Source organism: Cetorhinus maximus, chromosome 20 (assembly GCF_964194155.1).
Source record: "Cetorhinus maximus chromosome 20, sCetMax3.hap1.1, whole genome shotgun sequence".
Taxonomy (NCBI): domain Eukaryota; kingdom Metazoa; phylum Chordata; class Chondrichthyes; order Lamniformes; family Cetorhinidae; genus Cetorhinus; species Cetorhinus maximus.
Window position 1 is genome coordinate 52568050 of NC_135898.1, and position 14963 is coordinate 52583012.

Sequence of the window (14963 nt, forward strand, 5' to 3'; positions counted from 1 at the left end):
ACCTTGAGTTTCTAAGTGCCCAGCTATAACTTCCTTAATGATCGATTCTAACACCTTCCCCACAACAGACGTCAAGCTAACTGGCCTATAGTTTCTTGTTTTCTGCCTCCCTCCCTTCTTGAACAGAGGCGTTATATTTGCTACTTTCCAGTCTGATGAAACCTTTCCAGAATCTAGCAAATTTTGGAAAATTATCAACACATCTACTACCTCATTAGTCACCTCTTTTAAGACCCTACGATGATGTCCATCAGGACCTGGAGACTTGTCAGCCCACAGCTCCATCAGTTTGCTCAGTGCCGCTTTCCTTGTGATTGTAATTTCACCAAGTTCCTCTCTCTTTTCCACCTCCTGATTTACAGCTATTACTGGAATGCTTTTTGTATCCTCTATAGCGAAGACAGTAGCAAAATATTTGTTCATTTCATCCACCATTTCCTTATTATGTACTATTAACTCCCCATTCTCACTCTCTAGAGGACCAACACTCTTTACTTACTCGTTTCCTTCTTAATACCTGTAGAAACTCATGCTATCCATTCTTACATTTTTCGCTAGCTTCCTCTCATTCTCTAATTTTTTCTCCTGATTAACCTTTTAGTTTTGTTTTAATTCATTCATGGGATGTTGGCATCGCTGGCTAAGCCAGCATTTATTGCCCAGCCCCTAACTGCCCTTGAGAAGGCAGTTGTGAGTTACCTTCTTGAACTGTTGCAGTTCATGTGGTGTTGGTACACCCATGATGCTGTTAGGGAGGGAATTCCAGGATTTTGACCCAGCAACAGTGACAGAACAGTGATATATTTCCACGTCAGGATGAGTGGCTTGGAGGGGAACTTGCAGGTGGTGATGTTCCCATGTGTTTGTTGCCCTTCCCCTTCAAAACAACAGTGGTTGTGGGTTTGGAAAGTGCTATGTAAGGAGGCTTGGTGAATTCTTGCAGTGCATCTTGTAAATGGTACACACTGCTGTCACTGTGTGTCAGTGATGGAGGGAGAGACTCCACCTCTAGGATGGGGTGCCAATCAAGTGGGCTGCTTTGCCCTGCCATTTATTATATTCTGACCAATCATCTGACCTGCCACTCTTCTTTGTGCAGTTGTATGCTTATTCCTTAAGTTATGCTTTCCCTAACTTCTAACTCGTTAATCACGGATGGTGGGTCCTCCCTTTAGAATTTTTCTTATAGTAGGAATATACTTATTCTGCGCATTCTGAACAATCCCCTTAAATATCTGTCACTACTTCCCTGATGACCTATCTTCTAAACTAGTATTCCAGTTCACTTCAGCTAGTGTAGCTTTCATGCCCATATAGTTGCCCCTATTTAAGTTTAAAATTCTCATTTTAGACCAACTCTTCTCTCTTTCCAATTGGATGTAAAATTCAATCATATTGTAGTCGCTGCTACCTAGGAATGCCTTTACTCGGAGGTCATTAATCAATCCCGTCACATTACACAATACCAAGTCTAATATAACCTGCTCTCTGGTTAGTTCCAGAACATGCTGCTCTAAGAAACTCTCTCAAAAACATTCTATGAACTGCTCATCCAGGCTACTATTGCCAAACTGATTTTTCCAGTTTATACATAGATTAAAATCACCCATGGTTATTGCCGTCCCTTTATCACAAGCACACAATATTTCTTCTTGTATACTTTGTCCTACATTGTGGTTATTGTTAGGGGGCCTGCAGACCACTCCTCAAGTGACTTCTTTCCCCTATTGTTCCTCATCTCCACCCAAATCGAGATATATACTCAATTAAATTTAAACCATTTGTGCACTTTGTCATAAACTAATGTTCTTAAAAATTAAAAAATTTTTGCAGACTTGCAACTCCCTACTAGTAAAGAAAGTAGACACATCTGAAAGAGTCTGGAAAGCTGAGTTGTCCTTTCTAATTCTCACATTTATATGCTGTCCCAAGTCTTTGAACACTAATGTTACTTTATCAATGGTGTTGCTCCAGTAATGCCTTTTGTTGCCCATGGTCAGTCGTTCCATCTTTAACCATGCAACAATTTATTAAACTCATTGCAAATCTGAATGAACAAGCCAAGGGCTCTCATTGCTGAAACTAAAAACGGTGAAGCTCGTGTAAAAAGCAAACTGAACTATACCAATTGTTGTGCAATGTGACTTTTGTTCCACCTAATAAGTTTGCTTAGTAATCATCTCAATCAGGAACCATCTTTGTACAGTGCTGCTAAAATCCTCAAAGTTGTTCCAGGCTAAGGTCTTCCCTAGACTGTCCCGAGTCTTCTGCTGCCCAGTCCTGTGGTCTTGAATTCCCTCCCTTAAACCCCTGTGCCTCTCTACTGCTTTAAAGATGCTGTTTAAAAACCTACCTCATTGACCAAGCTTTGGGTCATTTGTCTCAATATTTTCTTAGGTGGCTCAGTGTCAAATTTTGTTTGCTAAAACTCCTGTGAAGCATCTTTTTAGTTTTGTTTTTTAGATTTAGTTTACTATCTTAAAAAGGTGTTATGTAAATGCAAGCTGTTTTAATCATCGTTGGTGTTGTGATATAGACATTTGTAAATAAAATCTCAGCTCACAAATTAGGATTATGTAATGCTTAGCGTTTTTGAGGCTGGAACTAAGCAAATCTTTTCAATAAAGGGCTATTTTGTAATGGAAAACCACTCTTTGGGAAAAAGGGGAGCTGATGGTGGTATTTTAAGTATTAATAAGCCTCAGAATTATTTCAGGTATAGTGCTTTAAGTGTGGCTAGCTCTGGATGCAGCTGATTTTTAAAGCAGACTGAGGCTATTTACTTGGATTTAAGTGACCTAGGGAGCCCACAGCAGAATCTTGCATTTGTCGTACAGAACTTGATTATTTTAAGAGAGATATGCTGTCAAAGCTTACCATCCTGCACTTATCAGGACAGATTTGCAAGAATACTAAATCTCAAAAGGAGTAACAATTTATACTGCATGAGAAGAGACAGAAAGAACATGTTCACACATTACATCTTTTTCAACTAAAGAAAAGCTTGGTTCATTCCCCATGGCAATGCATTTGAATTTAAGCAAAAGCTTAGCAGTTAACTGTTCCCTGGTGCATTCTCCACGGCAACACTCTACCAATCAGTCTCCACTTGCCAACCAATCAGCACCTATTTTTCATGCTACATAAATTGTTGATCCCTTGAGATTTGGTATTCATGAGAATCTGTCATGATAAGTGTAAGACAAAAAGCTTCAACAGTGTGTCTCTTTTTTCAACAATCTTGCGTTTGTTGACAGGTTAAGAACAACCTTAAAAAGATAAAAGGCTGCACACTTGAGTTATGGCCAACTTTAAGTTTTGTGTTACACACACTTATACAGATTTATTTCCTTCATCTACAAATGCCAAAGAAAAAGTTTCTTTTGCATTTGAGGATTATTTAAGCATTCAAATACTTATGATTTAAGTTCCCTACATTTTAGTGAGTAAGGGACCTGATAACGCAGCACAATGCCAGGCAGATCAAAAGATTTGATTTCTAATTCATTTTTTTATTCATTCATGGAATGTGGGCTAAGCCAGCATTTATGGCCCATCCCTAATTGCCTTGAGAAGGTGGTGATGAGCTGCCTTCTTGAAACGATGCAGTCCATGCTGAGTTAGCAGCCATCAATAAGCAACAGTTGTGTCACTATAATTGGCTTCTCCTTGGCTTTATTAATTGGGACATGGAGTTTCAAAGCAAGGAAGTTATGTTAAATTTGTACAGAATAACGGTTCGACCTCAACTGGAATATTGTGTCCAGTTCTGGGCTCCAAACTTTAGGAAAAACGTGAAGGCATTAGAGAAAGTGTAGAGAAGATTCACGAGGATGGTCCCAGGGATGAGGAAACTTCAGTTGCTTAGATAGATTGGAGAAGTTGGGACTGTTTTCCTTAGAAAAGAAAAGGTTGAGAGGAGATTTGATAAAGGTATTCATAATCATCAGGGGTTTGGGGAGAGTAGAGAGGGGAAAAGTGTTCCCATTGGTGGAAGGGTCAAGAACAAGATGGCAATTTAAGGTAATTGGCAAAAGAAGCAATGGCAACATGAGGAAATGCTTTTTCATGCAGCCAGTGGTTAGGACCGAGAATGCACTGAGTGTGGTGGAGGCAGGTTCAATCAAGGCATTTAAAAGGGAATTGGTTATTATCTGAAAAAGGAAGAATATGTGGGGCTATGGGGAGAAGGTAAGAAGTGGCACTAAATAAATTGCTCCTACTGAGAGATGGCGCAGACATGATGGGCCGAACGGTCTCATTCTGTGATTCAGCACTCCTAGGGTAGGAAGTGTGGGGAAACTGGAGAAAAACATTGGAAAAAAAGAGAAAATGGAGAAAAATTTTGATTTTTTTTGACGTCAGTAGTTAATTCTCAGCACAAAGTTTTGTTCCTTGTTATATGTAAAAGAATTGGTAGGACATAGTTTTCACGCATAAGTTGGAGATGCTGTGCCTTTTATGACCATCGTTCAACGTCTTCAAAATATTTTTCGTACTAGTAAGTTTACTTTAAAGTTTCATCCACTACTGAATTAGTTACTTATATTTCACAGCACCACCTGGTACTATACCATCACGAGTCTAGAATATTTGAAATAAACACAAACCCAAACATTTTTTTTGTTGTGCTATACATTCCTTGACATAGCCAGTTAACATTTAAAAGAATTAAAGCTAGCAATGCTTTTTATACAGAAAGTAAAAAGGGCAAAACAAGAATTATGAATTAATTTATATTTCATGCTCCTGCTATTCCATAAATTATTTATAAATTCAGATTCATTGTAAGGATGTTACTTAAGAATTGAGAAATTCTAGTTTTAGTTGATATTCATGTGTTATCAGTACTTACTGGTTTTGAGAGGACATTTCACCTCATGGAAACTACTATTACTGTGGCCCAGGTCCCACGGAGCACAGTGATGCTTTTGCCACAAACATCTAATACCTGGACCAGCATTTATGCAAAGATCTTCACTGAAGGCCTCACAGTTTGGAGGTTTGTATACAAGTACATCATTCAAAAGCATACTGGAGAAACCACCAAACACATACATAGACCTAGAAGAGGAAGAAAAATAGGTTACACTTAAATATGTAAACTTACTGCATATTTCAACAGGTACTAAAACAGGATAGAACTTACATAGAGGGTAATAGGACACAGATATGTGCCATCTTTTCTCACTTAGCACCTCCTACTTGAACACAAACTAAGTGAAGAGCCAGTAAAATCCCTCACAAGGAATGGGGAATTAGGTTGAAATTGTATGCTTCAGCATTGGCAGTACTAAAAATACGGAAGTAGATTCCCTGATATCCTCTCACCCAGAGCATGAACATTGTATCCGACGTAAGAGCAGAAAATACATTTTTAAAAAGGCCAGGAAAACCTTTCATATAAATTACATTTAAATGACATGTAAAATGGTTGTCTTAAGATTCTTGTTCCCAAATTAATGTGGTCTATTGATGTTTTTACATATTTCACTTTGCTAAATGCTAATAAAAGAATGCCAAATTTCAGCGGTTTACTGACAAATGCCAGGAAGGATAATAGACCAATAAAGAAAAAGTTTTTTTGACCACCGGGATGAATTCAATGTCAAAATAGATAAACAGAGGCAGTGATGGACTCACCCATTGCTTACAACTGCTGAGTGCCCAAACCTATTGAGATCGCGATGCAAATTGGGTTTTGGAAGAACTGTCCATTCATCACAAGCTAGGTAAAAGAGGAGTTTTGATTATATTCATAAGCTCTGCCAAAATGTAGAGGTCAATAACAAATCCCTCTGTAGTTACTAAAATAACATCATGCTTTTGTTTTAAGTAAATGGAAAGAAAAGTAAATTAGAAAGAACTGTGCAGTTTAACAGTTAATTTTTTTTAAGTAGAAGTGCACACAAATTGGTCACCTGATGAAATATGTGAAGCCAACTGCAACAACAGAAACCTGAAATGCAAATTTTATATTTAAGTAGTATGGCACCCCGAAATGGACAGCAGCTTTAAAAGACAGACTTCGACTTAAGATATCACACAATATGTCATAACACAAGAAAATCTGTCCCAAAGGCTTTGTTTCCTTTCTTTGTGCTGGGTTAAGTTGTACATCCATTTTGTTCACTGAGCATACAGTCATTTAATATAGTGAATAATGAAGCAGTATGGACACGTGCAGAAAACTATTTCTTTTCCTTCCAAGTATGCGTTATAACGAATATGCTTCAAAACATATTGAAACTCATTGACAAACATTAAATGCACTATTGATAGCATGTTCCTTTTCCTTTATGACTGGATATGGCACTGATTCATATTTTGGAAGACCAAAACAATTCCTTGGGCATTACTAATGGAGATCTGCACCAAACACTTTATAGATTGAAGTTCAGCATTGTGGAGCATGTTTTTATTTAAAAAAATGCTATTACTGTCTTCAGTTATTGCCTTAGGATTGACCAAGAGGGTCAATCAGAACTTAAAATGACTTTTTTATTGCAAGAAGAAAGAAATTATTATGGAGACTCATGCAATTTCTGGGACCTTTATTCAGATTTGTTACATATCTATTTTATTGTTATTCTCCAATTTAATAATGAACTTAACATGTATCCATTAGCTTTCTGCCCCAAATGAATGTGTAATATATTTCACTAGAGCGCTAAAGTTAAAACACAAAAGGCAGTCATTTGATCATTTGTTCTTTACTCGACTAATCCACAACTAGTCCTTGATTTCTCCCCATTGTCCTGTGTCTTTGAATCTCATATCATAAATATGCAGTCTGCAGTGTCGACAGGATACACTAGTAATTTGCCAAGGCTTCTTCGCCAGCACCTTCCAAACCTGTGGCCTACAACGCCTACTAGCACAAGGGCAACAAATGCACCATCATTTCCAAGCCACACCTCAAACAGATATATCATTATTTCTTTATCATTATTGGGTCAATAACCTCAAACTCCAAACCCAACAACACTGTAGGAATGATTAAGGGGAGCTGATAGGGTAGATATAGTGCAACTATTTCTGCTGGTTGGGAAATCTTAGGACCAGGGGACATAACCCAATGAAACACACCTACATGCAAAGAGTGATCAAAGTGTGGAACTCTCTTGCGCAAACAGTTGTTGCTGCATCAATATTTACTTTTAGATACAAGACTGGCACATTTCTGTTAACCAAATTACAGGATCTGGGGCAAAAGCAGGTACATGGAGTTAGGTCACATCAGCCATGATCTGATAGAATGGCAGAATAGGCTCAAAGAGCTAACTGACCAACTCCTGTTCCTGTGCTCCTCCGATTACCTTCACCACATGGTCTGCAGCAGTTCAAGAAGGTCACTCATTATCACCTTCTCAAAACTAATTAAGGATAGGCAATATATGCTGACCTTGCTTGCAATGCCGGACAATGAAGTTAAAAAAGGGGGTGATTTTCTTTGGACAAGCAATATAAGCAAACTTTAAAATGTTGGTGATTACAAACAAAGCAAGTGGTGACGGTCTTCAATTCTTTTAAACATGCATACGCTGCTGAAAAGCAATTTATATCTTCTAAAACATGTACTCTGAGGAACAAATTTAAAAATTGATTTAAAAATATTTTGACAAAGGCAACTGTAGCACAGGAATCTAGTTTAGATGACTATAATTTCTATTTCATAAGAACAGATGATGCTGTCTTAGTCCAAAATTTATAAATTTAGAGTATAGTTTAATTGCGGAGGCTGCATAGGTATAAACTAGGACAAATCAGTGCTGCATTGTAGGCACACAAGTATTAAATAACGAAGTACACCCTAATGACAACTGCTCAGGGAATATATTATGATAGATGAAATTAAAAACTATTTAGGGTAGCAATGGGTAAACTGTTAATTGAATTTTCTTCAGAAATCCAATTACTTAGCAGATTTCAGAATATAATTACAATGCAATTAGAGCACAATGCTTACTGTAAGCATCATTAGAATTAAACATATATCCAAATAGGAACTTGCTGTTCCCTGGATATTGGGGTTGGTTATTACGATTTCTCAAGTTCCCATTGTAGTACTATGTTTCATAGTACTAAAGAATAGTAGCTAAAATGTTTCTTCCTACAACATTTTCTTTACCACAAAAATGAATTGTCTATCTCCCAAAACGCATTATGAATACAACTTTATTTTGTACAGTGCTGGAAGCTCTATACATCTATACTGACCTATTTTAAAGGACAAGTAGTAACAGGAAGCAAGCCATTTATGAAATGTTTATTTTCCTCTCCTGGGCAGTTAATTTGTTTGAAACAAGAACAAAAATTGCTGGAAAAACTCAGCAGGTCTGATAGCATATGTGGAGAGAAAGACAGAGTTAACATTTTGAGTCCGTATGACTCCTCTTCAGGACTGGTTAATTTGTTTGTCCTACCTTAAGCCTCTTAATGAGGTTAATAAAATGTTAAATGATTTTGCTGCTTATTTATTAGATAACATAACAATTCAAACCAAAAGGCAAGATACTTGGTTTATAGCTTGTTCAGAAATTTTTATAAGGAGCGTTTCTGAATTTACAATATGCTGTAGAAAAGGAACAACAATGCATTTAAGATGAGGAAACGAAACATCTATAGCCACATAGGATCTATCAAGTTAATCGTTATAACAAAATAAGTCTTTCATAAACATCTTATTGCCTATCAGATGAAAAATACAAGTAGTTATTTAATAATCAGCAACACAAAACACTAAACCAAACTTAATGCTCATGCTTTAAAATCGTGTGTGTGTTGGGACATAATGAAATTTCAGCATCTTGCTTCAATTGATTTCTTCTGCACTTTACTTAATAAAGCCTGGCATGAATGGAATGAAACAGCTTTTTGGATTTTTTAATGTAAATAGATAAATCATAAAGATTTGTTTTATCAGAAAAAAATTCAAGTAGATTTTTTTTTTTAAAAAGTCAAGTAAATAAACCTTGCTTAGCTAAAATTAAAATGGTTGCAATTAAAAGTTGAATTCCATCTTTATCCAGTGAGCTCAAAAGGAATGATGCCACAAAATAGCCACGAGGCTGCAATCTCCAATATTAGGCACAGCTGTGCTCTTTACCCCACACCAAAGGACTGATCAAGCCAGGAGACCAATGAACACTTTCTGGATTAGCAATTTTGTTAGGTTAAGGCTAGGACCTAGATCCATGCACTTTTCCCCAAATACGATATCAGAAATCCATACTGCAAAGCTCCCACCACTGACTCAGCTGGTGAAGGCAGGGTGCAGCAGAAACACTGAGTAGAAAGCTCCCATGTTCGCTTTCCAATCTGTGCTGCATTATGTAGTCTCATTAGTAAGTGCAGCACTATAATTGGTCTTGGTGCTTTTCAGCATGGGAAGAGTAAATCAGCCATGGTTTTCACTCCTGATTGCCATGCGCAGATCCCCTGTTGGGGAATGCAGTTGACTGGACATGAGCTGGGTTGATCTCAGCCGTGCTGGCCTTCTGTAGCTGACTAGTGTGTAAAATACTGATCTCCAGACTCTCAAGGATAGTCATTTGGGCAAGATGTGGAAGGCAGTCAGTGCCCATGGAATTGTAGGGTTTTCTTCCTTCTTTAAGTGATGTATAAGCTAACTAGGTTGGTTATGGAAAAACCATATGCTCAGAACTCTCAATCAAATAATAATAAAGTACCAACATGGATACGGAATTGGTTCAGTAACAGGAAACAAAGACTAGCAGTTAATGGATATTTTTCCTGCTGGAGGAAGGTTTGTTGTGGAGTTCCCCTGGGGTCAGTGCTGTGACCCTTGGCTTTTCCTGATATGTATTAATATTGACATAGACCTTGGTGTACAGGGCACAGCAATTTCAAATGTTTGCGGATGGTACAAAACTTGGAAGCATTATGAACTGAGAGTAGGATCCTGTAGAACTTCAAAAGAACATAGACAAGTTGGTGGAATAGTTAAACAGGTTGTAGATGAAATTCAATGCAGAGAAGTATGAAGTGATTCATTTTGGTAGGAAGAACACAGACAATTTAAAATAAAGGGTACAACTCCAAAGGGAGTGCAGGAGCAGATACATGTGCATAAATCATTGAAGGAGGCAGGACTGGTTGAGAACGTAGTTAATAAAGCATACAGTATCCTGGGCTTTATTAATAGGGAAATAAAGTACAATAGCAAATTATTTTGAGCTTGTACAAGTCACTAGTTCAGCCTCAGCTACAGTATTGCATTCAGTTCAGGGCGCCGCTCTTCAGGAATGATGTGAAGCCATTCGAGAGGGAGCAGAAATGATTCACGAGAATAGTTCCAGGGATGAGAAACTTCAGTTATGAAGGTAGATTGGAGAAGTTAGAACTGTTTTTCTTAGAGAAAAGAAGGCTGAAAGGATATTTTATCGAGGTATTCAATATCATGAAGGGTTTGCATGGAGTGGATAGGGAGAAATTGTTCCCAATCATGAAAGGATTGAGAGCAACAGAGCACAGATTTTAAGTAATAGTGATATGAGGAAAAACCTTTTCACACAAATGGTTAGGGTTTGGAATGCACTGACTGAGGGGGTGGTGGAGGCAGGTTTAATTGAAGCATTCAAAGGGATTAAACTGTTATCTGCAAAGGTAGAATGTGCAGGGATACGGGGAGAAGGCAGGGCAACGGCACGAGGTGAGTTGCTCATTTAGAGAGCCAGTGCAGACACAATGGGCCAAATGGCCTCCTTCTGCACTAACAATTCTGTGAAATAGCATTAGAGATCAACAATGCCATATTACTCTCACTGTTGTAAAAAGTCATTCTGGCTTTAAGCTAAACTGAAGCTAGCTAGCCACTATCCCCCGTACAGAAAAAATGCCACCAAAACATCTGCAAGGGTAAATAGATCGAACTGTGATTTAGGAAGGATGCACACCTAAATAATGAACAAGAGCTTAGTATGTTCGTAAGTAATCTAGCTTTCTTCTTCATTCCACATCTTCCACACCAAGCAAGATACCAAAGTAGTGGGGATTGATTAAGAGAAGCCAATAACACCAGATGTTAGAACTGATCTAACGAACAATGTATATGTAGTGAAAGCAAAATATTGCTGATGCTGTAAATCTGAAACAAAAACAGAAAATGCTGGAAATACCCAGCAGGTCAGCTCGCATCTTTGGAGAGAGTACAAAGTTAATATGTGGGGTCGATGGTCTTCTGTTAGAATTGAGAAAAGTCAGAGATGCAATAGTTTTTATGGCAATTACAGAGACAGGGGAGGAGAAAAAAAAGAGGAAAGGCAGTGATGGAATGGAAGGCGGAGATTAAATAACAAAACAAATGATGGTGCAAGACAAAGGGGAATGAGACAATTAAAGAAACAAAGGTGGGTCTAGAAGAGGTGTAAATGCACATAACCGGAGCATTCCTAACAGCTGCTATCTTAACAAATGGTGACAATGGTTATGAGCTGAAATTGTTACGTTCAATGTAGAGATGGAAGGCTGTAAAGTGCCTAATTGAAAGATGAGGTCCTGTTACTCGAGCTAACGTTAAGATTCATTGGAACAAATTTAGGAGGCTGAGGACAGAGTGACATTACAAACATATACTCCCGAACGCAACCCCACACAATTTCACTAAGTGTCTCTTTAACTCTTTCGAGTTATCAACAGATCGCATGTAACTCTTTCGAGTACATTCACAGTTCTTAGTTTCCGGGAGTGGGACATGAACCCACAACCTTCTGACTCAAAGGTGAGGGTGCTATAAACTGAGCCACAGCTGACACCTCAAGTGTCTCTTTATATGTGTTCAATTAAAATGCCAATTAATACCTTCCACCTGCATATAATTAAATCGTTATACAATGAACAAAGCTAACTTTGGGGATCAGTGGGCTTATGGTGGATATTGGTTGATAGACTATTCCCAAAAATGGAAATAGTCTTATGCCCAGTAAACGCATATCATAGTCATAACTTTACACATTGGCTGAGCTCGTATGCAATCTTTTGGAACTGTCTTTTAGTTCAAAATGGACACTGATGAACTGTTAAGATGGCTGCTGTGGGGGGTCAGGTGACCTTTGCTTATTCAACACAGACTATCCACCTTCCAGGAAGTTCTGAAATGAATAACCATGGGCGGGGGACTCCCTCTGGAATGGGCATGCCAAGACCAATGTTATCTGTAGAATTCACAACTGCCATTGTTTGAAGCTTACTACTACTGTCCTCCGTCTGGCTGAACTTGTTCTCACACTGAACAATTTCTCCTTTAACTCCTCTCACTTCCTCCAAATAAAAGGTGTGGCTATGGGTACCCGCATGTGCCCCAGTTATGCCTGTCTCTTTACGGGGTATGTGGAACATTCCTTGTTCCAGTCCTACTCAGACCCCCTCCCACAACTCTTTCTCCAGTGCTGCTTCAGTGCCGCTTCATGCTCTCGTCTGGATCTGGAAAAATGTATTAATTTTGCTTCCAATTTCCACCCCTCCATCATTTTCACGTGGTCCATCACTGACACTTCCCTTCCCTTCCTTGACCTCTCAGTCTCAATTTCTGGTGATAGGCTGTCCACCAATGTTCATTACAAGCCTACCGACTCCCACAGCTACCTTGACTACAGCTCCTCACACCCTGCTTCCTGTAAGGACTCCATCCCATTCTCTCAGTTCCTTTGCCTCGGTCGCATCTGTTCTGATGATACCACTTTCAAAAACAGTTCCTCTGACATGTCTTCCTTATTCCTTAACCGAGGTTTTCCACCCACGGTGGTTAACAGGGCCCTCAACCGTGTCCGGCCCATCTCCCGCACATCCGCCCTCACACCTTCCTCTCCCTCCCAGAACCATGATAGGGTCCCCCCTTGTCCTCACATCACCCCACCAGCCTCCGCATTCAAAGGATCATCCTCCGCCATTTCTGCCAACTCCAGCATGATGCCACCACCAAACACATCTTCACTTCACCCCCCCCCACCACCCCCGGCGGCATTTCGCAGGGATCGTTCCCTCCGGGACACCCTGGTCCACTCCTCCATCATCCCCCATACCTCAACCCCCTCCCACAGCACCTTCCCATGCAACCGCAGAAGATGCAATACCTGCCCCTTTACTTCCACCTCCTCACCGTCCAAGGGCCCAAACACTCCTTTCAAGTGAAGCAGCATTTCACTTGCACTTCCCTCAATTTAGTCTACTATATTCGCTGCTCCCAATGCGGTTTCCTCTACATTGGAGAGACCAAAAGCAGACTGGGTGACCGCTTTGCGGAACACCTTCGGTCTGTCCGCAAGCATGACCCAGACCTCCTTGTCGCTTGCCATTTCAATACACCACCCTGCTCTCGTGCCCACATGTCCGTCCTTGGCCTGCTGCAATGTTCCAGTGAAGCTCAACGCAAACTGGAGGAACAGCACCTCGTCTTCCGACTAGGTACTTTATAGCCTTCCGGACTGAATATTGAGTTCAACAACTTTAGATCATGAACTTTCTCCTCCATCCCCACCCCCTTTCCGATCCCCCTTTTTCCAATAATTTATATATATTTTTCTTTTCCCACCTATTTCCAGTTTTTAAAATGTATTTCCATCCATTGTTTTATCTCTACCTTTTAGCCTATTTTGATTCCCCCCCCACCCCACCCCCACTAGGGCTATCTGTCCCTTGCTCGTCCTGCTTTCTACCCTTAATGTCCCCATTAGCACATTTCTTAGCTAATTTCACCACCGTCAACGCCTCTTTGTCCTTTTGTCTATGACATCTTTTGGAAATCTCCACCTATCACTGGCCCTCTATCCAGCTCTACCTGTTCCCCCCTCCCCCCCGCCCCCTTAAACCAGCTTATATTTCACCTCTTTTCTATTTTTCCTTAGTTCTGCTGAAGAGTCATTCAGACTCGAAACGTTAACTGTATTCCTCTCCGTAGATGCTGTCAGACCTGCTGAGTTTTTCCAGGTATTTTTGTTATTGTTTGAAGCTTACTCAAAACACAGTCAATAGACCGAGATTTCCATATCTCCAGGTCTGCAGTTCAACAAAGGAAAGCTGACGAGACCAGTTACCCATGAGTTAATTGTGCAAGACCACCATCTATCCCCTATCGTGTAGTGATAGCTTTGGACTTCTAAACCATTCTGGTTGAACAATTGCCAGTATTGGTTATGTGATCAAAACCAACTCAAGTTTTATCTAAAACACCAGAGAGACAATGGGCCATAACTTCCGAGCTCCCCAATGTCGGATCTGGGGGTACCCCAAAGATGTGCTGGGGAATCTCTCAATGTTCCCAAGGTAAGGGCTTGCACCACAATTGCCCAGAAGTGCCAACTTCCTCTGGACAATTGTCCTGTGCAAGGAACCATCCGAAAATGCAATTTAAATCGCAAACTTCGGATGGTTTCGCCAGGGTTCCACCTATAGCTACTCAGAAAAAGTTAGAATTACAACCTCTTCTAACTCCAGTTAACTATTCTAAACACCCAGGCTGACCCCACGGGACTCCACCCAGCCCCCCGACCTTCAATCCCTCCACCTCCCCGATGCCCCCACCCCTCCTTTCAAGGGCAGGTATGTTTTTATTTATTCGAATTCTTACGGGTCATCTCTTTCCAACGCTAGTTGGAAGTTATGGCCCCAGGTGTTATAAATACCTAGTCCATGATTCATAGTAATATTTTAGATGTCATTTTTAGTTCTGGGAAGTTTAAAGTTACTGTAGAAAATGGGATTCGCAACTGAAGCAGCTTGAAGACTTGTACACTTAAAAGGTTGGAGCCATGTGACTTAAGGGGTTAACAGCTAGAAAAGTAAGATCATAAAACAGCAGGTGGGCTTACTTAGCTGGAAAATTGGAGGCAAAGTACCTACTACACTGCTTGCAAAGAAATGCAGCCCAGAGCTCTTTTGTTTTGGGAGTTATAGTTACAGTTAATTTAAAAACAATGAGGCCTAGAACATTACATTGTCATGGA

At 39.8% G+C, this 14963-nt stretch overlaps 1 protein-coding gene across 9 annotated transcripts in view; it reads right to left on the reverse strand.

Annotated features, from left to right (window-relative positions):
• atrnl1b (attractin-like 1b) overlaps positions 1-14963 on the reverse strand; it is a 1047255-nt gene that overhangs the window by 838000 nt on the left and 194292 nt on the right. For all 9 annotated transcript variants that reach the window (XR_013579731.1, XM_078564667.1, XM_078564670.1 and 6 more), the window contains exons 11-12: positions 5644-5728; positions 4856-5064 (exon numbers count right to left, since the gene is read on the reverse strand). Coding sequence is in view for 8 of the 9 variants with exons in the window: in XM_078564667.1 (XP_078420793.1) it covers positions 4856-5064; positions 5644-5728 (294 nt within the window). In the remaining variant the exon portion in view is untranslated. The remainder of the gene's footprint in view (positions 1-4855; positions 5065-5643; positions 5729-14963) is intronic.